The sequence below is a fragment of the Falco cherrug genome, chromosome 11 (assembly GCF_023634085.1).
Source record: "Falco cherrug isolate bFalChe1 chromosome 11, bFalChe1.pri, whole genome shotgun sequence".
Classification (NCBI taxonomy): Eukaryota; Metazoa; Chordata; class Aves; order Falconiformes; family Falconidae; genus Falco; species Falco cherrug.
In genome coordinates, this window is record NC_073707.1 from 4,971,382 (window position 1) to 4,999,243 (window position 27,862).

The following is a 27,862-nucleotide window of genomic DNA, read 5'->3' on the forward strand; positions in this document are numbered from 1 at the left end:
TTAAGAAAGCCATAGGAGGGCTTTTCCTCACGCCTTTCCAGCAAACCCCTGGGCAGCTGTGTCTAAACATGAGAGAAGCCACCAGCAGCAAGACCTGGGGCTGCCTTCCCCAGGGAGATGGGCAGCTGGCAGTGTGACCAGAGACTAGAGACCTTGAAGGCCCTTAGTGAAGCTTTGTAGTGCAATTCATTTAAAACCAACAGTGCAACCCAGAGAAACCTTCTCCACAGCACTTTGGTACATAAAAAACCCAAACAGCATATTTTTTAAAACTGCTCCATTTGAAAATAACCAAAACCCTATAATCAAAAAACATACCTCGTTCTATTGCCTTTGTCACTGACCAGATTATAATATTTCTCAACCCAGGTTAATGTCTGGGCCCAGGGAACGGCTCTTACTTGCCATGTTACAGCTCGCCGAAAACACGGCCATCCCAAATTCCTTTTTGGTAGGAGCACGATGGTGACAACCATTAACCTCACACAACTCCGTTCTCTGGCTGTTTTCACCCAACACCAAATGCCCTCGAGGCACACATGGAACTTGCCCATCCTCCTGCATCACCCACCAAGGGCTCCCAGGTCCCTGAGCAAAAGCAATGCCACAAATGGGGTCACCTTTGCCTGAAGCAGGAATGACCCAGCCTGTTTTCCCAAGCACATATTGCAGGTGCACTACAGGAACTTTATCCCCTTCTGCAGGACGTGAAAGCTTTGATTGGGCAGGGTCAGCTGGGCTGGCAGATCCTCTGGTGTTGACTAACCCGGCAGCCTTTGCTAAATGTGCAGCCTGATGTTTGAAAGCGCCCCTCCGCCCCCATTGCTTTCAGTGGAGTCTTTAACAGCCCATTGCACCGTTGCGTTTTCCCAGAGGCTGCTGCATGGTAGGGAATGTGATCTACTCACTCGATGCCATGCTCTTTGGCCCAAGTGTCGGTGAGATTGTTTTGAAATGAGCTCCGTTGTCAGATTCATTTCTTCCTGGGGTGCTGTGTTGCCACAGGACTTGTCTTTCAAGGCCCAGGACAGTGTTTTGGGCTCTGCCGTGCACCGCAGAATCAGATGTGGTGCGTGTTGACAGCGGCTTAGTGGGATGTTAAATCTGACCCGGCTTGGAAGAAGCGGCTGCCTAAGGAAGACACCAGTGACTGGAGGAGGGCTCCAGAGAGGGGAGTTCATGAGCCGAGGCCCGCGCCTCTCTGGCTCTGCCACAGACACGGTCACCTGTGGCCAGCTGACAGCAGCAGTGGGAAGATGCAGCGCTCTCTCTGTGCGTGTGGCTCCCAGGACAGCAGAGTAGGGCACAAGGAAGGCGATGTGCATGTCACCCGCCGCCTGCTGTCTCCAAGGCTCCCGCCTCTATGTGATTGCGATCCCTGCCACGCACTGAGTGTTCCTTTGGTTTGCCAACTATTTCTGGAAACAGGAACCTGTCCTTGCAGGAGAGGAGACCCACCTCGTGTGTCCCGCGGGTGGTATTGGGATTGATTGTGATCAGCGTGCTACTGAGCGGAATGCTCTGGGCAAAGGCACGCAGCCAGCCCTGGAAATGTGGGGCTTTGGACATGAGGTGGTTAGTGCCAGAAAGGGCACGCTGAACCCACCCGAGAGAGAGGGATGAGCCTCCAGGGGCTGCTGATCTTAGCAGGCTGGCTCTGCCACCCCTTCTTCACCAGGCCTTTCTTCAGGCGCACAGACAGCTTGAGGCCAAGAAGTGTCTGCAGTGCCCCCAGACGGGCTTTGCTGTGACCCCCCGAGCTGCTGTTGCTTAAGAAGAAAGAACAGGGACGGTCAGCGTGGGTCAGAGCTGGCGGCAAGACGAGAGCTGCCAGCCTGGACCAGCTGCCACCAGTGGCACTAGGGCCAGGAGCACCGTGCGAATGGCCTGGAAAGTCAAGCAGCTCCCAGAGCTTTCCAGGGCTCAGGGATCTCTGTGTGAGGGCAGTGAGCAGGAGGGAAGGACAAGGTAAACCCTCTGATAAACTATGGGAGACTGCAAGAAAGGGTGGAGAATCTCTGAAGTTCTGGACTTTTTGCCTTTTTTTTTTTTTAAGGTCTGCCAGAGGTTTTTGGCAACGGCTGTGCTCACCTGGGAAGGCGAGATCCCAAGTCCTGTCAAAAGCCCACCAAACCTAACAATTCCACACAAACCGGTAAGAAATAAACTACGCGCCCATGAAAGTGTGACTACATTCCTGTAGCTATCAGCTCAGACCAGGAGACAGAGCTTGTTCTTGGCCTTGTGTGGCTCCCCTGTGTCCTCCAGGAAAGCCACCCGCAGGGAATGTCGCTGTTTTCATTTTTCCAGAGGCACCATTTCTTCCAAAACGACAGCAATAATCCCAAGGAGTTGTGTATGAAGTGGCAGGACTTGTTTGCAGAGCAGAAGCGGCAGGGCCTGGAGGCTGCGGTGGAAGAGAGCGACACCTGACCCAGGCAAGGCCGGGTGTCCTGCCCACAGAGCAGCTAAAGCTGCTGGCACAGGGACAGGCGAGGTGAGGGTGTCCCCGGGAGAGCTGCTGCTGGACACCCCCACCCTCCCTGGGCGAGCTCTCTGCTCTGAGTCCTCCGGACAGCACTGGACTGCTCTCTGGGCACTGTGCTCTCATCATAGCCATCTTACTTGTGTCCAGTTTCGGGTGGATGAATCTACACTTTCGGTGCATATTTTTTTCTTTTCTCTGGCGGTGTTCATTTAATGAGTTCTTAAAAAAAATGCTGTAATGCTGCAAAACCACCACAGTGCCTAGCCTGGGCTTTTCAGAGCAGAAATGCGACATTATTTAAACACATGATTATTCACAGTATTGTGATGAATGCAGGATTAAAAGAAAATTCACCATGTCTGGATACACCAGTGCTTTAGGGAGCAGGAGAATAATCTTTCAGGGTTGGAAGACATAAACATGCAAAAAAAGAAGACATTTTTTTGGCAGATCTGATGATTGCAGCGAGGCCCAGTTGTTTATGTTCAGGCCTGAGGTGCTCTGTAAGCCCTACTTCCTTGGGCAGCCTGGCCTTCCACTGGAGCTCAGCCTGCACTCTGTCCTAAATACTCTCTTTTCTCGATGCCTTATTTTTTTTTTAGTGGCAAAGCTGGCCTTTTTCATCTGTCACTTTCTGTAGGCAATAGCAGAACAGATTTGTTTCCCTTCAAAAACAAAGGCTTTTGGCTCAAATAGATGACCACTCCGCAACCAGCCCTTACGTCTGGGTTTTTGGTCACCCGTACCATGGCTAATATAGGTTGCACATGTGTAAAATTGACGTTATAGTGGTACAGCACTGCTGAGTCTGCACAGGCCTCCACTGATAAGAAAGGCAAAGCTTAGATGCGTTGATGGGGGCTGGATGCCTCCATAACATAGTAGCTTACACTGACTTCACTACTCCATCATTATTATTTGCTTATTCCAGAATCTTTTTACATTTCGTCTCACTCCTCTTAGCATTTCCATCTCGATGTCCTGAGTGGAAGGAGACAGAGGCAACTTTGGAGCAGCTGCTGCTAAATCTGGGCCCAGGACTCGCTCATGCAGTATCAGTTTCTACATCTGCCTCTTCCTTGCAAATGAGATGTACCTGCTGGCAAGGGCTGACACGAGTGCCATTGGCCACTGTAACCTGCCCTTCGACCAGGGATGCGCCATACCATCAGCTGCCAGCCCAATGTTAATGGGATAAATGTACAACAGACCCAAGAACAGCTTGACCAAGGGACTTGTTCAGGCACTGCCATGTGGCAAACTGGGTGAAATTTTCCGTTACTGAAACTTTCAGAGCTGAAAAGTGGAAAGAATATGTTTCTTATTTGAACTAAGTTATAATCATCCTGCAAAAACAATGTCTCTTAAAGGCTGACAGCTCAGGCCTGGCACAGAGGCCTCTGCAAGCAATTTGTGTGCTTGGGAAATTGGAAGCAAGGTGAGTGGGGAGCACAGTGAATATGTGCTGTTAAGGAGGAATTTGGATGCCTGCAGCTGCTGCAAGCTCTGCAGGCCCCCCCTGGGGGCAAATACCCAAGTTATTCCCTCCTGTTTGGCTTTGCCCATACATGAAAGACGTCTCCTCCTAACCATGGCTACCTGGTTGTATCAAAGGAGGGGAAGGAGCCATGGCGGCAGTGCAGGATGGCAGCCGTGCTGGGGAGTGTCCATCACCACCTGTGAGCTCTGCGGCTGCTGAAGCCAGGCATCCTGCATCGTGGTGGCACTATCCTGAGTCCAACTCAGGGTGAACATCCATCCATAAGGCTCCTTCAGCATGTGGGGTATTTGAGGGAGGCAGTGCCAGGCAGTCAGGTGGCAGCATCTCCATGACTTTGGGAGGGGAGGAGTTTCTACCTCCACCCAGTCGCTCATGTTATTTGATGTTTTGGAGCTGTATCTCCCCAGCAGATAAAAAAGGGTCTTTAAAAGTAGCCCCCATTCAAAAGTTGCAGGGGGGAATTGACAGACAGAGCATGGTTTCTGGAGCTTTGTTGCCTTTGGAAACTAGGCTAAAAATATCCTATTCTGGGCTGACAGCTCTGCCACAACAAGCAGCCGCCGCAGTAATGCAGGGCATCTCCTTCGCAGCCTGTCTTTTGGCTAATCCATTCAACAGTGCACACCAGATTTCAGCTGAAGAATCACTGATCTTTCAAAGATTGTTACTGACTGTATTCGCTCAAGCAATAGCCAAGGTTATGCTCTGACACTTTGCTCCTGGTTTTTGCATTAAGATAGTCCAGGTGATGCCGTTCTTGGTGGCGATCCCATCCTGGCAGCTTTGGGCCTGCTGTAAGGTACATGTGGTGCCCACAGAGCTTCACTTCACAGCTCCCTTCCCATGCCTCTGTTGCTTGTCTCGTGCTACTTTTCACCAACACCCCAGGTTTCAAATTATGATCACCTTGCTGATTCTGTCCATGGATGTCTCTTCCATGACAAAGGTATGAATTCATTGTGAAATGCTCAGATATGTGGGCATGCTTTTAGGCTAGTGAGCCTTTGCTGACTGCAGGTGTGCAGCCTGGACATGTTTCAACCGTGCTGCAAACAATCAGCAACTTTAAAGAAAAATTAAATTATCAGGCCAGGTCTTGACAAATGCTCTCATCTGGTGTATGAAATCTGTTTAATTTATTGCTTTAAAAAAAAAACCAAAAAAAAAAATGAAGCCAAAAAATCTCACCGGAGCCATACCTGCTCTGATCCAAAAGCTGCTGCAAACACACCTCTAGACTTAGGAGAAGTTGAGCGTGGGCTGCCCCGTGTCAGAAATACACACTTCTAGATCCTGGAAAGGCTTTTTTGTAGGGTCTCAGAGCCAGGTGCCCGGTGTTCAGGCCAGGGGCTCCATCAGACGGTTTGCATGGGAAGTCTCTTGCAGAGGAGAGAAAAGAATGAAGAAAGAAAATTCAGGGGTCTGTGTTCTGCAGCTTGCTGTGAGCTGCCTACAGTGACCTGGACGTGAGCAAGAGGCACCTAAGCAATGCTTTTTTGAGTCTGTGTCACTCCAGACTACAAAAGGAACTAAAAGCAGCCATGGAAAGTAAGTCTAGCTTCATACATGCTCTTGGTCTCTCAGGAGACATGAGACAAGCTTCCAAAAGACCTGTATTGGAATCCTGTCTCTGGTACTGATTTAAGAATACCAAAACCTTGCATGCTGGGAAGGAGAAGTCCAAAACTTCAAGGTAAGGAAACAAACTCCAAATTGCAGTAAGGTTTCTAATACTGTGGGTTGCCTTTTCTCAAGCACCAAGAATACATGATTCCCATTGGCTTTGCAGACTTAGGACATGAGACAACATCTCAGAAGAAAAAGAAAGTTGGGCTGTTATGTTAGTGCATAAATCTGGTGGCCCTCACAGGTTCAAAAGTTTGGCTGTGCATTTTGTAATGTCTCCCAAGAGCTGGTGTGGACGTGGCTTTGGATGTGAAGATGTTATTGATGCTTCTTCCTTCCACAGCCTCTCCTCTGCTCTGGTGCTACTGGTGAGAGAGTGATGGATTGAAGAGGCAATATTGAGTTTGGCTGAATGTTTTTTTCTGAATAAAAGAGTAAAAGATACATTTTGCAAGAGTTCTGGACACTGGTAGCTCCCCAAACAAGCTGCTAGCCTGGTACAAAGCAAGGCATCACCAAAGTGTTACAACACCTACAAGCATTGTGGGCTGTTGTATTCATCAGCCTGACAGCTTCAAGTTCAGTAGCTCACAGAGGCTTTCCTAGTGCACACACAATGGGACACGTGGATCTCTTTACAAGACCCCTGGATGAACACCCTCCATGCTCCAATCCATACAGACATGCAAGAGCTCCTGGCTGCACACAATTAAAGCAACATCATCAGAGCCAGCTTACAGACATGTGGGGCCTTCACGCAAAAATGGAGTGAAAAGGACTGATCATCCAAAGTGGTGGGAATAATACAGGAGTTACTCTGTTCGGGCTCTGAACGGAGGTTAGGTAACAGGCGGAGGTGCAGGCAGGTTGAAGCCCAAACAGAGCAGCAAGCTGTTCTCCTGTGTCGTTACCTTTAGAGAAGCAAGCAGGCTGCAGGCTGGCAGAGTGACAAGATTCCTTTCATGACTCATTTCAGAACTGCTTTAGTAAGCAACAATTTTGCACTTTGCTGTGATTGCAGAGGGTGTGAACTAAAAAAAAAAATTTAAAAAAAAAAAAAAAATCAGAAGAATCAGTTGAGCCCAACTGAGAATGAAGGCCACATGGCTGCAGGCTCAGCCTTAGGCTGCAAGCCAGGAGAGGGACATGCTGTCACCGATGTGTCACAAGGAAGACCAACACACACAAAAATGGAAGTAAGGTGTTCTTAAAGCAGTGGTTAGGATTTCAGTGTAGCTGTAAGGATGTCTTCCTCCCACTCATTAGCTACATGACTCATCCTGGTGATCTCATTCAGTAAAACCAGGCGGGTGCTACCATTCTGGATGGACTAAAAGGCAGGGCCACAGCTGCACAGGGAGATGCTGACCTAAATAGGTGATGCTGTGAGGGAAAATGCGCAGTAAGCGTTTCACAGCATTCAGTTGTGAACCTTAGACTGAGCTGGGAGGGAGCCCATGTTCAGGGTACCAAGGCGGAGAAGCAGAAACTTCTTGTTTCCAACCTTCCCTTTAAGTCTCAGCAAGGGAAAGGCAGCTGGCATGTCTGTGAAGCACTGGCAATCACGTTTCACTAACCTGAAGTGCTCTAAGTGAAGCCTCAAGAGCTCTAGAGCTGGATCTCATGGGCTTTATCATCTCTGCAACAGTGTGAAGTGCACGCACTGCATGTCATTGCCTGTGCTTACCTTCCACGTCTATTGGGGATATCCTCAGCATCACCACCTTATTTTCTGGTGCTGTAAAAAGCATCCGTACAGTGATCGGTGATATCAAAAAAATGAAAGATACCATGGAAACCTCTGGCAGTCTAGGCTGTTTTCAAAGACAGACCATTTTCTTTCCACTTCCACTTTGAAAGCAGACAGTGTTGAGATCCAGGAGAGTACCTCTAGCTAGCCTGCCACTGGGGTTTTGCTTTTTCCTTGCTCCCCCTGTACATTGCTTTTCTTTCTCAGCTTTCTCTGAGCAGCTAAGGTGATGAAGAGAAGCTTCAGAAAGGATAGCTGAGGCTGCAGCCTGGGCTGCTGCTGCCCTCTCCTGGGTCCAAGACAGCCAAGAAGACAAGAGGTGATTTTTTAAAAGAGAATGCTGCAGGCCTGGGGGTCAGGTCACTCTCCCCATGTCCTCTTGCAGCCTTGCAAGCCTAAGTGTTGGGGCAGCAGGCAGTGAACTGCCCTCGCAGGGTGCCGGACCCAAGGTTGCTGCCCAGGCTGGTGCCAGGGTTGGCCTGGCCCCACTGTTTGAAAACCCTTTTTCACTGAACCCCTTCACGACTCCTAGCGGCATTTATGGCTGGAAGATAGTTGACTAGGTTGGCTATCCCTTGCAAGGTTAACAGCTGTGCTGGCCCAGTATTGTGGGAGTCCATGGTTTCTGGACTCAGTTGCTGCCTGCTCTGTCCAGGATGGTTTTATTTATATTAAACTAAAAAGCCTTCAAAATAAGATGCTACAACTGATTACTTGTATGCTAGAAAAGTCCGCAGCTTCCTCCTCTGGTCCCTTGCCCTGACTCCACGGCCAGCTGAAACAAAACCTCCTGCTTGCTGGTTTGCCCATGCTGTGCGTCTCCCCCGTCTAGGACCCCATCCTAGCCAGAGGGCTGTGCACCCAGCAGGGTGAGCACCCAGCCCTCCAGTGCAGGAGGGCCCTCACCCCAGCTTGCTCATGCTGCAACGAGGTGGGAGCACACTCCTCCTCCCCACTTGAGCCTCTGGGAAGCTTTTTGTCGATTGCCTTTCCGAAAAGGGGCAGAGAAATGACAGAGCCTCCCCCATGGCACTGAGAGCATTTAATGCAGCAATTGGCTAATGGTTTCAGAAGCCACTTAGTGGCTTATTACAGTATTATTGCCTTGTGAGTGGCTGTAAATTCAGCGCTGGAGGACTCAGACACTCCAAGGTATTTGTGCAGCCTCTGTTTTCTTTTTCATGAGAGCACAGGAGAAGGTGGTTGCGGCAGTCTCCCTCTACCTAGAACCTGCCCAGGAGTGGGAGACTTGTAGTCAATGATCCGGACCCACACCTCCCATGAAAGTCAGCCTAAAGCAGAATAAAGCCCCAGGACAAAGGCTGGAGCTGAAGGCCTTCCTGCCACATGAGTGCTCCAGCCTGCAGGTATAAACACAGTCACGTTTTGGATGCTAAAGATTTTCCTGTTGTGCTACAGGGCCACAAAACACCATGGTGGCCAGGAGCAGCAGGTGGATATCCAGGAAGTGGTGCCAGGCTGATGCAAAGGGAGCTTCGTGCCCTGCACGCCTGGTGTGATAGTCCAATACCTGCTGGGTGGGTGGGCCTCACCTTTTCATTACTTCATTACTCACCAGCCCAAATGTGTGCTTTTTTTTTTTTTTTTTCCCCCTGGAGCTCACCCATATTGATGTTGGCTTCACACATGCAGCCACTCATGTTGCTCCAGGTATTTAAAAACCAAATTAACCCACTTACTGAAAAAATCAAGTGTTTGAAGAGCTAGGGAAGAGAGGAGTTGCTGTGATGTGACCTACCTCCCTGGCCAGGGCAGCCAGCAGCTGCATGCACAAGCTGCAAAGCCCAGGTATGAGGCCACCATGAGGGGCAAAGGGAGCTGCATCTTGCTGCCTGTGTGGAGCCATCACTGACCACACAGCACCTCTGGCCTCGGCAGTTGCACCAGGCTTGCTGGTCCTGCCTGCTGCCATAAGAGCAAGTTGCGTGGGCAGTAATTCTTCCCACAAATGCTCTTCCAGTCAGGGCTGGAAAACTCCATCACGGACTATTAAATTTGAAGTCCCTGAGCCACAAATCCAGCCCTAGACGGAAGTGCTAGACTATTTATACGCTCTTTTATAAGAGCCATGGTAGACCTTTGGCTATCTCTATTGCTTTTTGAACATTTTCCAATCCAGCTATATCCTTCTGAGATGGGGAAAGTAGAAACACACTCGGTGAATTATGGATGTGTAAAAGGCTGTAATGATGTTCTCCCTTTTACGGGCTCCTCTTTTCCCAGTGGTTTTTAACATGCACCTCTCATTTGAACAGCTTTTGGACTATCTAGCAAAACTGAGCTCTTATTCCAGGGAGGGAATAACTTGGTGCACATTTTCAGACTATAAAGAGAAGAAAATAGGAAAATAATATCTATCCCCATTTAATACCAGCTTCCATTTTATTATCTGCTCACACAGTATCGCAGATTCTGTTCACCCTGAATCAACAATGGCCTTGTTACCACATGTCCTGAGTAGGAGGTGGAAGCTGTGATCTGGAGGGTTGGAGAGGCCAATGCCAGCACCATGGTTTTGCCTGGCCTGGATGGCTGAATCTTCCCCAGAATCCTGCTTTATCCTTCCCATCCTTTCTGCTCATTCTTCATCCTCCCCAGCAGCCGGGGAGGAGTGGGAGGAAGGCAGACAGTGCTGGGGTGTGCAAGGAGGGGACCAAGGTAGCCAGTCTTGGGGATGGAGCAGTGGTGGCCCTGGCCATTTGTGGTCCTGGAGGGAAGTGGCAGCGGCCACGGCAGTGCTCCCTGGCCTGGCTCCCCATCCCACTGCATGCCAGAGTGTGGCCAGGGAGGGCTCATCCCCATGCTTTGGAGCAGCAGTTGATGAGGCAGGAGGTGTGCAGGGGGCAGGGAAGTTTTTCCACCTGCTTCCCCTTCCATCTCCCCAACTCCTGGCAAATGCTACCCCAGTCTCTGGGCTGCCTGGGAGCTCTTGGCCTTGTTCCTGGGGGACTGCGGGCAGGATGTTGAGCAGCTGTGGCTTGTCCCTCACCCTCCGGGAGGGGGTATGAATGGGACCATGCACCCAAGGCAGCTCCATCCTCTCTGCACGGAGCAAAAGCTTCTTGTGTGCAGCAGAGGGAGGTGAGATGTGCAGCACGATCAAATGAAGAGCAAATTCTTGATGTCCTGAATACTTACAAGCCAGTGTGGTATCAAACCCTCTGGGGTCTAAACCCTTTTGTCCCACACTGACAGGCTGGAATAGAAAAAAACCAAATGCCTCTTTTCCTATCCTCACCTTTCAGCAAGAGCAGCCTATGGGCTGTTCTTGGGGCCCCCCAGCCCTGCCCACAGCAGGATTTGCAGGGCCAGTTGGGTTGTGGCGTGACAAACTGCTCAATGAGGCTTTGAAAGGCTTTGCCTTATCTGCTCATCCTTGCCATCCATAACTGGTCCCACACACTTGTTGTGCCACTCAGTTGAGGTCCTGCCGCCCCAGGCCATCTGCCTGCCGGCAGCACTGCCGGTGGCCCCATTTCCCTGTGCTCCGTCCTGAGCACTGGGACTCAGCCTGCTGAAATCCCCATCGAGGTGGGATTAACTGGGCACTGTCTGGGGCTCAGATTGCTAGCAAGGTTTTTTGCCTCCCCTCTTGTTTAACTTGATTTTTGTGACGTTAGGCAGAGAACAAAGCTTTGTAGACAACAAAAGTGGGATGGGGTTGGGAGGATGGCATGGGCTATGGCTGTGTGCCTGGGCTGGGGGGTTTCACTGTACTGAGAGCCCTGTGTGGGTGCAGGGTGAGGGCAGTGCTGCTGCTGTGGTGCCCAGCAGTCCTGCTGCAGCCCCTGGCCCCAGCACAGTGAGGGCTGCTCCCCACCCAAGTGTCTCCCTGCTGCTAGATAGCCACAGGTTGCCCACACTGGAGAACCTACCCGAGCACCAGTCAGGGACTTGCTTGCCAAAACACCAAGGCTTGGTGCCATGGAGCTCCTAAGGGAGTGCAAGGTGTCTTCAGGGGCCGAGTAGCTGATTTAACTCCTAGAAGGCTTCATGCCAGGTGAATTGGTTTTGCTAAGTGTTCGGGGGACTGCTTTGCCCTGCTTAGGATAAGAGATAGCCATGCTTCTCTGCTCAGCCTAACACTTCAGGCATGATGAAAGAAGAGCAGCTTAAGGACCTATTAGCAACATGGCTGGTGGCCAGGTGTGGGTTGAGGTGAGGTGCAGTATATAAAGAGCATCACAGCACATAAGAACCTTCCATCTCTCCACTGTCATGTCTAGGGAGGGAGTTTGCCTGGGCTGTGAAAACAGCCTGCAAGAGAAGAGCTGCCAGTGTCTCCAGCAGCATCATGCCACCACCCAGCAGAGGGATGGGGCTGGGAGCCCATGGCCACCCAGCTCAACCTGCTTTGACTAACTAAAATAGAGGCCATCGTGACCAGGCAATTCTAATTTCTGCAGCCTGTGAGGGGAAACACAGACCCTTCAGCAGTCAAGTCCTTGTGGAGCAGCCCTTGCCCTATACCCACCTCCTTCAGTCTTTCGCAGACCTTGCTGCCCCATGGAGATATTTCCCAGCCTAGAAATGGGGCCAGTGAATGCTGGAGGACTACTGCCAGATGTTCCTGAAGGGGCTTTCCTCTCTGGGTGACAACACTGAGGGGTCCCCACCAGCTTTAGCCCTGCTTGATGGCAGGAGCTTGGGTTTCCAGGGGAGAGCAAAGCAGACAAAAGGCAGCCAGATCCGCTAGCTGAGAAACCCTCGGGAAGAGGCAATATTAAATCATGGCACCGTTTCAAACGGATCGTCTCACCAGATTGGCTTTGTGAAAGCCATAGCAGCATCCAGATGCAGGAGCAACAGCCCCAAGCCTGGGGAGAGGGCAGCCCTGCCCTGGTGACCCAGACCCCTACCTGGTCCCAGCTCCTACAAAGGACACATGGCTGCCTCCCAGCCCAGGCCACGGCCCCTGGCGCAGGCAAAGCAGAGGCCCAGGGAGGAACAGAAAGCAAGATCCTTTATTGTACACAGTACAGAATGTAATGCAGCTTTGCAGGAGATACATAGCCCTGCTCGAGTAAAGGTTATTTCGAATCAGTCCTCAGATTAACCCCTTCTGCACTGTAGACCTGCCACACTGAGCAAATGGTTAAAACCCTGTCCCCAGGGCTGGGCTCCCGCAACCAAACGCTCCCCACAGGTACAGGCCACGGCAGCCACCATGGCAAAAGCAACCGAGTCTACCCAGAGTTAATCTTCATACTTCCCCAAAAAAAAGAATTAATCAGTCAAAAAAAAAAAAAAAAAAAAGATTCAACCAAAGCTAACTAAGAGAAAAAAAAATTCCTATACAGCATTTACAACAAAAACATGTAGCCAGTGGAAGTAGGGGGATAGGCAGATATGGATATATGAGTGGTGAAGGAGTGGTAAGAGGTGCAGCAGGGTACCCAGGAGAGGGGTGAGGGACCCCACCCTCCCTGCCCACCACAGCCTTACAGCCCAGCTCCGAGGCCGTGCCAAGCAAGGGGAGAGCGCAGCTGAGCTGGCACCGGTATTCAGCCCCAGCTCCCCCAGGAAAGAGGACTCAAGCAGTGAAATGGAGTGGACCAGATACTTCAGCAACCATCCCAGGGAGCTGCAGGCACCAAGGGCTCCCCCCACAAGCATGCTAGGAGGAGAGCCGGAGGGGGGCATCCTCAGGGGCTCTGGGAACAGCAGCCAGTCTGCAAAAAATAGCTTTACCTTAAAATACAAAAAATCTACAAAAATCAGTTTAGAAACTTTTTTTTTTCTCCTGCTAAAACATCAAAAAAAAAAAAAAAGAAAAAAAAAAAGGAGGGAGATAGTGTCAGGGTCTCCCCTCCCTTGAAATGCAACCCATGGCCCACAGCCAGAGCTGAGGAGTAAGAGGGGCACAGAGAGGACCTTGAGGGGCTAGGAAAGCATTATTTCAGGTTATATCACGAGAGTGGGGCAGGGAGGAGAGGGTCAGGAAGAAGGCAGAAGGCTCCTCGGGGTTGGGGTAGGGTGCTGCGCACATCAGCCCCGGGGTGCTGGCCCAGGTGGCTCCCCCGCATCCCTCCTCTGTGCAAATCAAAGCCCTTTCCACCACACAAGGCAGCTACGCGGATTGTGCTTGATGCAAAGCAGATTGTCGTGACAACTGGCTAGGCAGCCATGCTGGCTCAGCCCAGTCCCGGGGCGCTGCTGGAGCCATCAGTCCCCGCGGTGCTTGCGAGGAACGGGGCCTAGGTCAGAGACTGCGTCTTTAGCTCCCGTCACCCCAAAACATCATGCTGATGCTTGGCAGGAGGTGCCAGCGACAGACAGTTCTACGCACTAGCCCTTGGACAGTAAGGGTGGGAATTCAGCAGTGGCACACACGGGGCATTTTAGATTCCTCCAATTTGTGTGCACGCGCATGTGGTTTGTTGGTTTGTTTTGTTTTTTTTTCCTCGTGAACAGCAACAAGTATTTTTTTAGAAAACCGTATTTGCCCAACATAGATGCGCTAGTGCTCGTGGCTCTGCCAGCTGGCCGAGTCAGTAAGCGAAGCCCTCCGCGTAGGGAAGGCTGCTGCAGGGATCCATCTCCAGGAGGTATGCTGGGCTGTCCTCGAAGTGCGTCAGTGGCACTGTCTCCTCCTCGGGCACCGGGCAGTCTGGCTCCGTCTTCAGGAAAGGGCGCTGGTTGTCGGGGTAGGCCATGGAAAAGAGGGCATCAGGGTCGCAGACAAACTTATAGACGTACCGCTCACCAGCCACCTGCGAGGAGGAGGAGGGCATGAGAGGTGCCTTGCACCTTCCCCCCTGCCCAGGGAATAACACACACAGCATGACTGACACTGGACCTAGCCCCCACTCCTCCTGTGCCCCAGAATGTTGGGGTGACAGCAGAGGATGGTGACACCCTCGGCTCCCCTTCCCCATGGCAATGGGGTCACTCGCCTTCTGCATGATGCCCTTCTCATAGTAGTAGCGCAGGGAGCGGCTGAGCTTGTCGTAGTTCATGGCTGGTCGGTTCTTCTGGATGCCCCAGCGCCGTGCTACCTGTGGGGAGAGAGGCAGCACCATAAAGGCTCCAGCCAGGGCTTGGACCTGGATCCTTGAGGGAAATCACAACTGAAACATGGGGTAGGGGCTTGTTTCTGGGGGCTGGAGCAGACAGAGGTGAAAATGTCACCACAGTCCCAGAGCAGTTCCCCGCCTGCTGTGACAAAGCTCCAGCTCCAAGCGCTGGCTGCCACAATGCTGCCGCTGCCAAACCGGGGGATGAATCAAAAGACATTTGATTAGGGGAGCCTGCCAAAAAAGACACTTCAAAAAACCACAATTTCCATGCACTGCATAAGAGATATTATGGGTAATTACCCACAATGCGCAGCTCAGCACTACAGCTGCTTTCAATTACTGCCCAAACAGCTCCTTCCTCTGTGTCAGCCTCCTGCAGAGCTGCAGGGCTCGGGCACAGCACCGCGCCGGCACAGAGCTGCCACCAGGGACCCAGGGCAAAGGATCGGAGCCGTCTGGGAGGGACACAGCCACGGCTGAGCAGCAGGTCTCAGCAAGACATCCGAGGCATACAGAGGCCGGTGGCCCCCGACACCTCCAGAAGCAAAGCACGTGTCGTGCCAAGAGGCAGCAGAGGAGATTAAAGGCAAATTTGTACAGCTGCTGAGCGTGGATGAGTGGCTGGCTTTTCCCTTTTGCCTTCAAAAGCTGCCCCTGTGTCTCACTTCAAGTGAGCATGAGCTGCTGTGTTGTGTGGGAAGGGTCTTCCCGCACCCTGCGCCCCAGGCTCACCCCCAGCCACTCCAGGGCTGCAGCCCCAGCCCCAGCACGCCAGATGCCCCTGTACCTCTTCAGGCTCGATCAGCTTGAACTCCATGCCCCGGCCAGTCCAGGCGATGAAGTGGGCATTGGCAGGGTCGTCCAGGAGGGTGACCAGAAACTGCCAGAGTTGCAAGGATCCACGCCGCTGGTATGGAGGGCCCTCGCGGTACAGGGTGGGCTCCTGCTTCACTTTACCTGCCCGCACCGAGACACAGCTGACTAATCGCCCTGGCTCTGCCCCTCTCCCAGGCTGTGCCATCCATCAGGGGACATGGACGGCAATATTGGGTTCACCCCTGTGTGGGACGCCCCCGTGCAGAATCAGGCCACAGGGCTGGAGAGTGGAGGGGTGGTAGGGATGGTGCTGCATGCAGGCAAGGCACAGGGTGGGTGGCAGGGACAGGGCTGGAGAGTGATGCCAAGCAGCTACATGGGACAATGCCCTGCAGCTCTCAAGAGCAGCATGCCAGCACAGCATGGCCTTAAAAGCCAACTGCTGCAGAGCCTGGCCCCAGACCTCCCTTCCATGAGCCCTGGTCACCCCCCAGGCCTCCTCTGGGGGTGAATTCTTACCCTCCAGCCTCTCTGGTACCACGCATGTGTCATCAAAATACAATCGTGTGTCCTTTTCATATGAAAATCCTAGGGAGGAAGAAGATTTTTCGTGAGCACAGGGCCCCTCCACCACCCCAGCCAGACCCCAGAAAAACCCTGGCTCGGCCCAGTCCAGCACCAGGACCCCATCCCCCAGTGCCATGAGCAGACTCATCCCCAGCTATCTCAGTGGCATTGCACTGGCTTGCCAGGTGAATGCCATGCAGCTCTGGCACCCTCTCACCCTGGGGAGATGGGGGAACCAAAACTCTCAGCAGCTACATTGGCCACGTTGTCCCAGCTTATGCAACGCAGTGCTGCACACTCGCGGGGGCCGGGGGCTGCATGGCACAGGCCCTATTTTTAGCAGCAGCGCGGGTGCTGCTCGCGTGTGGGCCCTCACAGACGTTTTCAGGGTGCCCAGCAGCTCTGCCAGCCACGAGGGGGGTCTGCCTACCCTGAGAGAGGGATGGGATGGGACACACCAGGGATGCCCATGAGCGGGAGGAGGCTGGGGCACACTCACCGTCATGGCTGCTGGGGAAGACACCCCCTCGCAGGTACGAGGACTGACAGTTAGGCACTTCTGTGAGGGACATGAAGGTGGCATTAAGGACATGCATCCTGTGGGTCCCAACAAGCACTCAGCAGCATCTTCCCATCCCTCAGCACATCCTACAGCCAAGTCCAGGCATCTCCCCCTGAACTACCACACCCACCCCCAGCCCCTACCCCCTAAGTTTTGGGGAAAACCAGTACAAATTTGGGAGGGCAGAAGCACTGGAATGAGCACTGGCAGAAAGGTGTAAGTCAGCTCAGGTTTTCACTATGTTATTCTGGCCCTCCAGAAAGGGAGGCATCGCTGCGCCTCCCCTGCCATCTGCTCAGCTGTGCCACCCTCCATCCCGAGGTCAGGGTATTTTTAGGTCCTAAGGCGATTAGAGGATTTTTCCGTGATGCTGGTGGGGTCCAGCAGCCAGAAATCACAGCTGGTTCCAGGCCAGGGCTCCAGGGGGACCCGCCGGGTACTGCAGGGCACCCCAGCCTGCGGCTATGGCACAGACCACGCCACGCAGCATCTGGTGAATGCCTGCTCTATCCCTCCTGCTTTGAAAAAGGAAGGGGGGCAGTGAAACCAGGAGAAGCAGCAGCCTGGCGCTGCAGAAGCCCTGGGGTGATGCGGCACCTGCTGCCCGAGGCTCAACCCTGTGCCTGCCACGCTGTCTGTGAGCTGCAGATGGCAGAGATGGCCCTGCTACCCCGGCTGCTGCTGATGTAACCCGCACCGCCCCCGGGCATCCAGCTGCCCCCCAGCTCGTACCCACCTGAGTCAATGCAGTAGTCCCGGGGCTCCTGCTTGATGCCCACAGGGGGCTGGAAGCCGTGGCCAGGGGGGCCAGGCAGGCCGGGGCCACCGTGCTCATAGAGCGGATCATGGTACTCCTGCTTGAATCCCTGAGGGGGGCAGGGGGCAGCAGGGCCAAGGGGCTCTGACAGCTGCCGGTGGTAGACGGGGCGGCTGTCCCCTGGGACCCCAGACTGTGGTGGGAAGGGGTGGCAGGGCTCAGACAGCTGCCTCTGAAACCTGGAGGGAAGAGGGACACAGCATGAGCGAGGGGTGGTGAGGTCAGCCCTGCCAGCATGCTGCCACCCCAGACCAGGACCCTGATGCTCATTCGGTGCCCTCAGCCCAGGGTGGTTTTGGGTGGCATTGTGTCCCACCCGCAGCAGGCTAGGACAGTTCCTCAGGAGCATGACCACCACGAGGAGTTGTCCCATGGGGACCGAGTGGGCTGCAAGAGAGCCCTGGCCCCCTCCAAGCACTGGAGACCCCCTGCCAGAGAAGCAGGACAGCACGTGGGTCACCACGGTAAAGTGCTGTGCACCTCAGGTGATGGCAGCGTGGTGCTGCAGTGGGGATATCTGGATAGGAGTGGGAACAGGATACAAACCCCAGCCCACGACAGTAATATCTCTGTAAACCTGTAAAATCTCCCCCCGGTGTGGTGGGCAGAGCTGTGGGGCCTGGGGAATGATGCACCCAGGCAGGCGCTTACGCAAACCAAATCTGCTCCGCAGCTCCAGCCGGCCACTAATCCGCCTGTGCAGCTGGGATTAAACCTTGAACTCTGTGGCAGGGAGCACTATTTTTGGCTCTGGGGTGCTGCCACCACCGGCTTGAGTCCCAGCATGGTCTCTGCTGGTGGCAGTGGACAAAGGACTATCTCGAGGGGGTGCTGCCGCATCCCCTCGTCCTCCAGCACCTTGAAAGGCGATCTCTGATCTCCGCACCTGGCTCCTCTCAGCGAGCCATACACCATTTGGCTTTGTAACTGGAGCCCTCCCAGCTGCCGGGCTGGGATTACTCCATTTCCGAGCCGTGTCCCTCTGCCCTTCCTGAGTGAAACCCAAGCCCCACGCTGGCATGGCGCTTCCCAAGGGGTCACGGCCAGCCCCCCACATAGCTTGAAGGTTGCCTGGAGCAGTGCCCTGCTTTGCTGGGGAGGGATGCTTGCCCACTGCGGGCACATCACAAGAGATTCCACGGCCCAGCTGTATGGCTTTGTTGGGCTGCCACGTCCGGCCCCGTGCCCATAGGGGACACACAGGCAGCCGTCACCACAAAGGGAATCCAGGAGGCCACAAGCAAAGCTGGAGGTCGACTGCAACCTGTGCCATGCCACCTACGGATAACATGGGCAAGCCTGGGGTGAGGGAGAGGACCGGCAAAGCCTCTAGGGACACAGGGGTGATGGGAGATGAAACCACAACTTTGAGAGGAAGCAGGGAGCAGGGTCTCTCCCTCCACAGCCCCAAAAATCACAGGGATGTCATGTGATGCACAGAGGAGCCAAGGAGCAACCCTCAGCCCAAGGGTGCTCGGGGGCAGGACAGGGATGCTTGCAGCTCCCCAGCCCAGCAGGGCTCAGCTTGGATGGCAGAGCTGCAGCAGGTGGAAGAGAAAAGAGCAGGAGACCTGACTCAGCACCATCACCCGTTGCCACAGGGATGGATGCAGGCGGCAGCCTCTGCCTCCCTCGCCTTTCTCAAGGTGGAGGCAAAGGTTCTGCCTGGTGTCCCTGGGGCTGGGAAGAACGGGTCCGCATTAGGAGGCAGCTGCCTTATGGGGGGAAAAAGCCATGAGATCTCAGTGGGAAGCAGAAATTTTGCCACACTGGTTTACAGGGGATCCCAGGCAGCAATGCCTGGCCCAAAGTCTGCAACCGCAGCATGGGGACAAAGGGACGGACATCCCTCCTCCTTCCCCATGCTGAGGCCACCTATCCATTTCAAGAGGGCGAAAGTCTCCATAAACACCCGCAAGTCACCAGTGCTCGCTTGGGCAGGGGAAGTCTTACCTGTGCTCGGTGGGGTATTGGTTTTCAGACATCATCTTTGGCATGTGCATGGGTGGGTGAGGCGGCCGTGGCACGGCGAAGGTCTGCTGCCTCTGCTCCTGCAGCGGGTGCGGGGCAGGGGCCGCCGCCACCCCATGGGCAGCTGCCTGCACAGCTGAGGCCGGCGGCGGCAGGGCCGATCCCTGGTGCGCAGGAGACACTGGCGTGGCGGGCGGTGTTAATGGCTTGAACCCGGCAGGGGGCTTCCTGTCATAGGCACTGTGGAGGGAAAAGGGGCCGGGGGCTGATGGTGACGCTACCAAGGACATCTCTGTGTGGCAGAGCGACAGACAAGCAAAACTAGTCCCCACACTGCAACCCAAGGGGTCTGAAGGCAGCAGCCACTCCCATGCTACCTACCAGCAGTTGTAGAGGCACTTGTCCCCATAGCCAGCACAGAGGGCCTGCTCGTGGCTGCAGGACGACAGCTCCGAGGAAGGGCTGTGCAGCTCCCGCTTGATCTTTGCCGGAGGTGGAGCATGCAGGACCACTGCAACAAGACAGAGGAGCATACAGGCTCACCCACACAGGAGGTGTGTGTGGGGGGGTGCTGACCCCTGGGGAGCTTGGTGTGCTTGGGTGCTCTTGGCTTCGGAATCAGGTGCTGAATTACCCCCCTGGGAACATCAGGCAACCAACCCATGGCAGGATGGTGCCCAAGCAGACCCTGACATGCTGGTGGACAAGCTGGAGTGGCAGGGTGACTTCTGCAGGGCTGGGCAGGGCTGGGACAGTCCCACTGGCCCAAGACATTGCTCACGGAGGGGGAGATGTTTCCCACTGGGATCCAAGAGGGGAACAGGCAGCTTGACAACAGCCATGGATGAGACACATGCCCAGGCTGGGCCAAAAGCCCCTCAATGAGGTGAGATGAGCCCAGGCATCACAGGCAGAGGAACGAGGGGTCTTGACAGCCTGGAGCTCTGAGAGCTTGCAAGCAGGACACAGTGACCCACTCGCCCTCACAGGAACATACCCAGTTCCCGATTAGCTGGCCAGAGAGTCAGCAAGCAGCTAGATGGGATCCACCTTCCCCCAGCCAAAGTAATCCAAGAGGACCCAGTCCCAGGGTCTCACAATCGTATGAGTTCAAGTGCCAAAGGTCCCACTAAAAGCAAACTCTTCCCAGCCCCCTGCAAGCCCACTCACTATATATAATTCTAAACCTAGTAATATATACTTAACCTAATTAATTTCTAAAAGCAGGTGCTCTAGGAAAGGGAAAGCGCCTCAAAGATCTTTACCTAAATAGTGCCTGCAGAGGAGAGCCAAGACTAATCGGAAGTGGAATATTAGCTTCATGCAAAGCCGAAACACAGTGGAGAGGAGCAAATAGCTCCAGGACAACTGTTCACAGCTTGCCAGGTAATTAGCTGCTCCCCTAATTTGTCAAAACCTTTAAAGAGCTGCTGACTCCCCTCTCTACCAGTGCCCCTTCCCCACCCCCCACCCCCGGCAAGGGCCCAGCACAGCTGGTACCAAGGGCATACCCCCCCCGGAAGATCTGAAACACAAAGCCCAGCGCTGAGCCAGCACAGCCCCTCACACGCCTTCCACCCGCTCCCAAGCCGGATTTATCCCCCTCCTCCTTCCCCCCACGGCGAGGTTGTGCCACTCTCAGCATTTCTAGCCTTAACGGGGGGCCGGCGCAGCGGCGGCAAAGCCCGGGCGCCCCACGAGCCACGGGAAAGCAAAGGGGAACTGGCTTTGGAAGGGTTCCAGCTGCCTATCGCGAGCATGTTTCTCCCTAACAGGCTCCGTGTTGTTGGAGCGGGTTGTTTTTCCGCCAGTCGTACAATGGGGTCTGGTTATTCATTGGAAAAAAAAAAAAAAAAAAAAAAGAAAAAAAAAGTCTCCGAGCGGGCACCACCCTCCATTCACAAACAGTTTGGAGCGCTCCATTCATGTGGCTGGGGGCGGGGGGGGGGGGGGAAATTCCCCAGAGCTTAGAGCTGCCATTCAAGAAAAGGGAAACAAGCCTTAAGATCCTAACTGAGACCAGCTGGCCAAGCCCAGACTTAGTGCAACGTTTGGATTCCTTACACAAACACCACGGGGCTGGCCGGCGCTGCTGGGCAAGATGCGCTCACGCCGCCAAGCTCGTGGGCCAGAGCGCCCGGTGGCGGGAGCCAAGGGGGCACAGAGGCCGGTGGCTCTGGGGAGGAAGGAGCTGGCTTGGGACCCCAGCAGCGAGCAGCCAGGCAGGGAGAGCGGGGAAGGTGGCAGGAGGGTTCCTGGGGAAGGAGATGCCCTGCCTCAACACCCAGTGCCTCTAAGGCACACTGGGTGCACAAGCACTTTTAACCTTTCCGGTCCTGTGCTCAGCACCATAATTAAAGGCTAAAAAAAAAATAAATATGTACAAATAGGCAGGGGAACAGCTTAACTATAGACGGGGCCAGAGAACACGCCTCGGCACACCCACACCAGGACTGAGCCACAGGAGCAGCAAGAGCAACTGATGGTGCCCAACAACCCCTCTCTGGGCTGCTTTAGCGCCCAGGGACAGAAGGGCCCTGGGGAGACCAGGCAAGGGGGCCAGCCATGTGTGCTTGGCAACCAAGGCAGCATAACTGGGAGGGGAAGATGGGGGGGAGGTGGTGTGCTGTTCAGGCATACACCCTCAGTGCCATACCACCAGCCAAGGTGGAGATGCCCAAAGCATCCATCTTCAGCCAAGAGGTCTCCCATGGGAAACGTGACACCTCAAAGCCATTCAGGGCCTTGAATTGCGAGTGAATCCTTGGTGGGGGACAGGGCAGGTTGCTCCCTCTTCAGAAGCCAAGCCTGGAAGAAGCTGGCTTTGCCAGCGGCACCCGCTGCCCAAGCCATGGGGAAGGCAACCCAACCACCATTTCAAGCCCAGCTACTGGCTGGGGACCTTGGCACCCACTCAAGCCATCACCTGGGAGCTGAGCTCCGCGCCTGCCCCTCCATCCCCCAGCATTACAGGACGCACCCAAGGTCACACCAGGAGAAGAGCCAGAAATAGAAGCCAGGCTCTTGCTTTCCTTTGTTTAAACAAACCTTCCTTAGAAACAAACCTCCTGCTCTCATTTTGGCGTGCAAGAAACCCCACTCGTGCACTGCCCATGGCTTTAGCCACACGCCACCTGTGCAGGGGGCCACAAGTCCCCTGGGAGCAAACCCCTGCAAAAGGCAAAGCCTCTCACAGCACTTGATCTCCCCAGCACGATCCCATCGCTTCCCAGTCATTTAAACAACGGATCAAGATACAACTTTGTACATATACCCTCTCCCCTAGGACAGCACCGCAGGCAAACCCACATCTATGCCCGGCCAAGCAACATGGCACGCTGGGCAGCAGGGTGAGCTCTGCAGGAGTCACCCGCAGCCTCCTCACCTTCCCAAGAGGACCTGCCACTTCTTCGGGTAGCTTATAAGCGCCAAATCTGGTGCTCTTGCAGCTCGGTCCAGGGTGCAGAGAACAACACATCCCTTATTCAGAGAAGCCCTGCTTTCTCCATCCCTCCAGCGGGACTTCCTCCCCAACACCACGACCCACCGCACTCTGGTGTGTTACAGCATTTTGCTGCCAAGCCCCAACTTTAAGCCCACGTCTGCCAGGGACCTCAGCTACAGAATCGGGCACAGTGAGCAGGCAGCAACTGAGCTGCGGGCAGCTGCCATGCAATGAGGGTTTTTTAGCAAGGTGAGAATGATGCTGTGTTCCCGAGCATCTCCAACACTCAACACAGCACACATGGCAGCATTCCCCATGACAACAGGGTCAAAACTGAGCCTGATCTGTCCCTTTTTGCTGCTGTGCTGAGGAAGCTTGGCCCTGGGTATGCCAGGACCACGGGGCAGGAGATAGAGCTGGTTTGCCTGGAATAAAAGAAAGCAGCAGCTTCCTCAGGGAAAGGGCACAGAGCTACACAACTGCAGGAATGGTCCAACGCATGCCTGCAAACATCCATATGGACCTGCGAAGGATTTACCTCCCCGTGGGAGCTAACGGACACTGAACCCCGATGTGGCCCCCCCAGCCCAGGAAAGAAGCATGTCCCTGCTAGCCAAAGGCAGGTGCAGGGGGGAGGCTGTGCCAGATTCATCCCTCTCTTCTTACACCACACATGGTTCGGGACCAGAGGGAAATGAGAAGATTGGGTCAGAAAGCTGTAAGCTAGACTCTCTCCCGTGCTGGTATGGAAGAGCCGGGCTCCCTGTTCCCCTCACCGCAGTCTGAGCCCCACCCCAGCTGGCACAGCCCCTTCCACAGCAGCAAGGGAAACCTTTCCTTTCTTTCCCCTGGAAAGTTAAGGAAGGTTATTACAGCAGGGTGTCATGCAGGGAGATCTCCTTTCAAGTGACAAAGTTGTTTCAATGCCAGGTTTGCAGAGGCTGAGCAAGTCAGGAGAACATTTTAAGAGTCTAAACCAAATGCTCCCCCCGCCCCCCACACCCCCTGCCCTTTTCCTGGATCACCCAGAAAAGTTTGTCTCTTCTCTCTGAGCTCTTCAGGTTACAAGGAAACAAGAGACTGCCAAAAGGCGCTGGAAACAGCTTTAGCTCTAAGAGCCACCCTCCCACACATGCTGCAGTTTTTACCGCTCCAAGCGAGAGCTGCTGGGCTGCGCTAGGATGTCAACAGCCAGTTGCGTTTCTGACTCTGGGCTCGCCTTTTATCTCAGGGGAGACAAGGAAAAAAGCGCATCTGAAACTTGGGCTGTCTGGAACAGTTTAATGGCAAGCTTCCCACTCAAGTAATCAAAGAGCAATAATTAACATGCATTTACTGTAGGAGAAGATACCCTGCTGCATGCTGTGACAAAGCTGGAATGAAAAATCTGTTCGACTGCAGGCTAAATTTGATTTACCTTAAGTCCTGTAGCTGTCTGGCTCAGCAGCAAAACCCAGCCACCAACACCAAGCTACTACTTCTGTTTGCCAGGTAACGACTTAAAACATCCTGAATGCCTCCCCCGTCCCCCCTTCTCCTCCAACCAAGCCCTCAGTGCCCCAGAGCATGAGCACCACGCGCCATTCACCAGCCCCTGCCCTCACTAACACATCCTGCAATGGACCGCGGCGCAGAACCAACTCTCGCTCTTATGCAACTCAAGAGGGACTGCATTTTCACTGGCCTCCTTTTAAACACGCTGCCTTGCCAGTGATTAATGCTGCTTAAAGCGGCTCAAGTTTCACCACTCAGGTCCGCTCTTGCCAACAGCGCTGGGCCTGGACTGTAAAAAGCTCCAGAAACTGCAGAGATTGTGGCTAACCAAGGAGCCCAGCACGGGCTCTCGCTTCCACTTGAAAAGGAAAAGGAGCATTTATAAGCAAATCAACATTACTATGAACAAGCAGCGAGTCTCAGAGGAGCCCAGAGATCAGTTAGAGAATTTCCATGCATTTGGCTATGATTTTCCCCACTTACAAAAGACAGGGCATTGCAAGTTTCATCTCGATGAACCCGAACCACACGTGCTTTCTCCCAAAAGTCTGCGATTTCATGGTTTCAGCCCCAGCAACAACTGCTTTCCCAAGGAAGCAGCTCCAAACTCAGCTCAAGGTTTTGCACAGGCACCCAAACATTTCCCCTGCCCTAGAGAATGAAAACCCAAAACAATCACTTACAGTTGTCAGACTGGAAATCTGGGACAAATTGTTCATCATCAGGGACCTGAGCTAAAAAAGAAAAAAACAAACAAAATAAGTGGGTTTATGGCATTTTCTGTTCTCAAAAAAAAATGCTCACAGAGCCATTTTACATGGCAAAAGGCAGAGGTGAAGACTTGCCTTCAGCTAGCCAGGCCTCTTGAAGCTGGCTGAGATCCTGGAAGAGCTCTGGAACAGAGTGAAAGACTTATGCGCTCCATGGAAGAATAAATAACACTGCCATTATTCGCAGGGTTATTTCTAAACTGATAAACAGAAGAAGAGCAGTCTCACAGGGTCGCAGCGAGGCCACGGCCACTCGGGCCAGCCCTGCCTTACCTTCGGAGTCGTGGGCCAGGTCAGTCTCCAAGAATTTCCTTTTCCTATCGGACCCCGGCCGGCCTCGGCCCTCCTCTGTGCAGGCCTTCTGCAACGGGCAGGGCACAGCAGCCCGTGAGGGTGGCAGCCTCCGGGGATGGGGATGGGGGTGTCCCCACAGCTGGGGGATGGGTGGGGGGTGCCCAACAGGGTGGGGGCGGGGGGGGAGCACAGAGCAAACTTACCCCGGGGCCCATAAAGGGAACCTGCTGGTCGTAGAAGCCGTCCATGGTGCGGGGAAGGCGGGCAGTGCCCCCGGCCCGCTCAGCATCGACGCCGGCCCGGGAAGAGGGGTCCGGCCCGGGTCCCGGCAGGTGCGCGGCTGGCGGGGAGATGGGGGTCAGGATCGGGCCCCGGCCCCTGCCGCCCCCGGGGCTGGCTCGGTGCGGGTGCGGGGCCGCCGCGCCTCCCCGGGGAGCCGGCCCACTCCTGCCGTGGCGGGTCGCAGCCCCCCGGCTCGTGATGTCACCCAATTTCTATAGAAACGGCCGTGACATCACGCGCCGGGGGAGCGGGGCCGGGGCCGGCACCACGCACGCTTCGCCTCGCTCCCCCCGCCCCTGCCGGTGCTCTGCGCTGCAGGGCCGCGCCGCAGCCAGCCCCGTTCCCACGCCGCCCCGCGCGCCCCATTCATAAACTCCGCCCCCCTCCCCTCCCCCTCGCGCGCCCCCCCTCCCCCACCCCACCCCCCCCGCCATTCACACCGCGCGGCCCGCGCCATTCATAAACACCGCCCCCGCCCCTGGCTGCGGCTGCGGCCGCGCCCCGCCGCCGGGCCCTGCCGCCGGGCCCCGCTATGCCAGGCCCTGCCGTACCCGGCCGGGGCGCCGCGGGCTCCGCCGCCGCGGGGCTCCGCCGAAGCCGGGGCCGGGTAAGGCGCTGCTCCGCGCCCGGGCACCGCGCTGCTGCTCTGCTCCGGCCCACAGCCCCCAGCCAGCGGCCTCCGCCGCGCCCCGCCCCGCGCGCTTGTTTACCCTCGGCGCCCGCCAATGGGGAGCCGCCGTTCGGCTGCCCGCGCCGTCGGATTGGCTGCGGTGCCGCTGCGTGCCCGCCCGTGCGCCGCTCCGCCGAGCACCATTGAGGCAGGCCGGGTGGGCGGGGGTGGAGACGGCCAATGGGCGCAAAGTGATTTGCATGACTCCGGCGAGAACGTTTTTCATTCATAAAAAAATAGAAGGGGGAAGAGGCCGGCGGGTGGGGCTGGGGCCGCGCAGGATTTAAAGGAGCCACGGCCCTGCCCAGGGTAGGAGTCGGAGGTTTGGCGGGTGGCCTCGAGGGGTTGGGGGGACAGCCCAGGAGGCCGGCTCTGGCCTCACCCTGCACGCCGTGCCCAAGAACCTGCCGCACAGCAACCTCTGCGTGTGGGCTGGACCTGGGTCCTCTGCACAGGCTGTGGGGTCCCCTCTGCTTTCTTGGGAGGCGGTTTGACCCCAGCAAGGTGGCATCACACGGGTCTACCTGCGGGCACAGGGCTAACCCGTGCCTGATTGCGGCTTTGACAGCTCGTCCCCTGCAGGCACTCTGGAGCCAGGTTTGCCTTTGAGAAGGGTTCTTTGGAGGAGGCCATAGGAAAAATAGTTCCCACCTGCAGGAGCTTTGGGGCTGCCCTGGCCACGGATCCCCCTGAGCAGGTTTGCAGACCAAGCCCAAATAGTTCAGAGGATTGAAAACAAGTTTAGGACAGAGCTGTGCTGGTGGGTTCCTGCCAGGCCTCCTGCCCCAGTGTTGCTCTGTCAAGTGTCTCAGTTTCCCCATCTGTAACCGAAGGTGGTGACACCCACCATGGAGACCTGCCAGTGGCTGCTCATGGAGGAAGCAGCAGTTTGCACAGTATAAATGAACTGTGTGGAGGCTTCACGTTGTTGTGGAGTGAGAGTGGGAAATCACTGCTGGAGAAGGGAAAAACAAAGGATAGTGCTCAGCTGGCGTTAGGGATAGTTCTCAGCTTGGGAAGGACGGGAGCCTTCTGCTCAGATCCTGGGAAGATGCTCAGGGGTTAGGAAGCCTGTTGGTATGGGACTGCCCTGACCATTTTGAAATCCTCAGCATCGGGTCATGGGCTTGCATCTGTTGTCCTGGGAGAGCTGCCGAGTGTGTCTCCAGGCTGCTGCTGGGAAATTCTCTGTCAGTGCTGGGGTATTGATCAGCTCCCAGAGTCCTTCAGGGCCGTAACACCACCTGCTAGGGACGATGCTGGTAATGGCAGGTAGCTTGTCTCCCATCGTGTTCTAGGTGAAATGGGGAGGGGGGAGGCTGCCAGGATACACTGCCCACCAAGTGCCTGCATGGGGTGGGGGGAAGCACACAGAGGGCACAAGGTGTCCTTGCCACCCGGGGACTGCCCCCAGGGGATGCTGGGCTCTCACTTCCCCTCTGAACACTGGCACCCACTGGTAAAATTAGCAGGTGACACACAGGTGGCCAGGTCACAAAACCTGGGCTGGGGAGCAAAGCGGGTTGCGGGGAACGAGCCGGGTCATCGCAGAGCTGGGCACAACCGGCGCCCCAAGGCAGCTGTGGCCCCACACCGGCAGAGGTTACTCAGCACCCCAGGACGTCTTGCTGCCAGCTGGCACAGAGAGAGGCGATGGGGACTGAGATCAGCTGTGGGGCAGGTGGGTGGGAGGCTTCAGGGGTTCCTTGGGAAGAGTCGAAGGCCCTGGAGAGCCAGGGCTGGGAGGCGGGGATGGCAACCGGTGCCTG

The 27,862-nt window shown here is 55.1% G+C and overlaps 1 protein-coding gene across 1 annotated transcript; it reads right to left on the reverse strand.

The window, feature by feature from the left end:
• Positions 1-12,328: 12,328 nt before the first annotated feature.
• On the reverse strand, positions 12,329-26,088 carry ETV5 (ETS variant transcription factor 5). The gene is made up of 13 exons (XM_055723941.1): positions 25,975-26,088; positions 25,345-25,481; positions 25,121-25,208; positions 24,923-24,970; positions 24,761-24,811; positions 19,520-19,649; positions 19,121-19,378; positions 17,087-17,346; positions 16,288-16,347; positions 15,741-15,809; positions 15,193-15,362; positions 14,283-14,384; positions 12,329-14,099 (listed from the first exon to the last, which is right to left on the reverse strand). The coding sequence occupies exons 2-13, from the start codon at positions 25,387-25,389 to the stop codon at positions 13,878-13,880; spliced, it is 1,503 nt and encodes a 500-aa protein (XP_055579916.1). The 5' UTR covers positions 25,390-25,481; positions 25,975-26,088; the 3' UTR covers positions 12,329-13,877.
• Between the last annotated feature and the right edge of the window lie 1,774 nt (positions 26,089-27,862).

Coding starts and splice junctions, on each gene's coding strand:
- ETV5 (XM_055723941.1), bottom strand. CDS start 25,389: ATGGACGGCTTCTACGACCAGCAGGTTCCCTTTATGGGCCCCGGG. Junction 15,810..16,287: donor CTTCCCCAGCAGCCATGACG/GTGAGTGTGCCC, acceptor CTTCCTCCCTAG/GATTTTCATATGAAAAGGAC. Junction 14,100..14,282: donor AGAAGGGCATCATGCAGAAG/GCGAGTGACCCC, acceptor TCCTCCTCGCAG/GTGGCTGGTGAGCGGTACGT.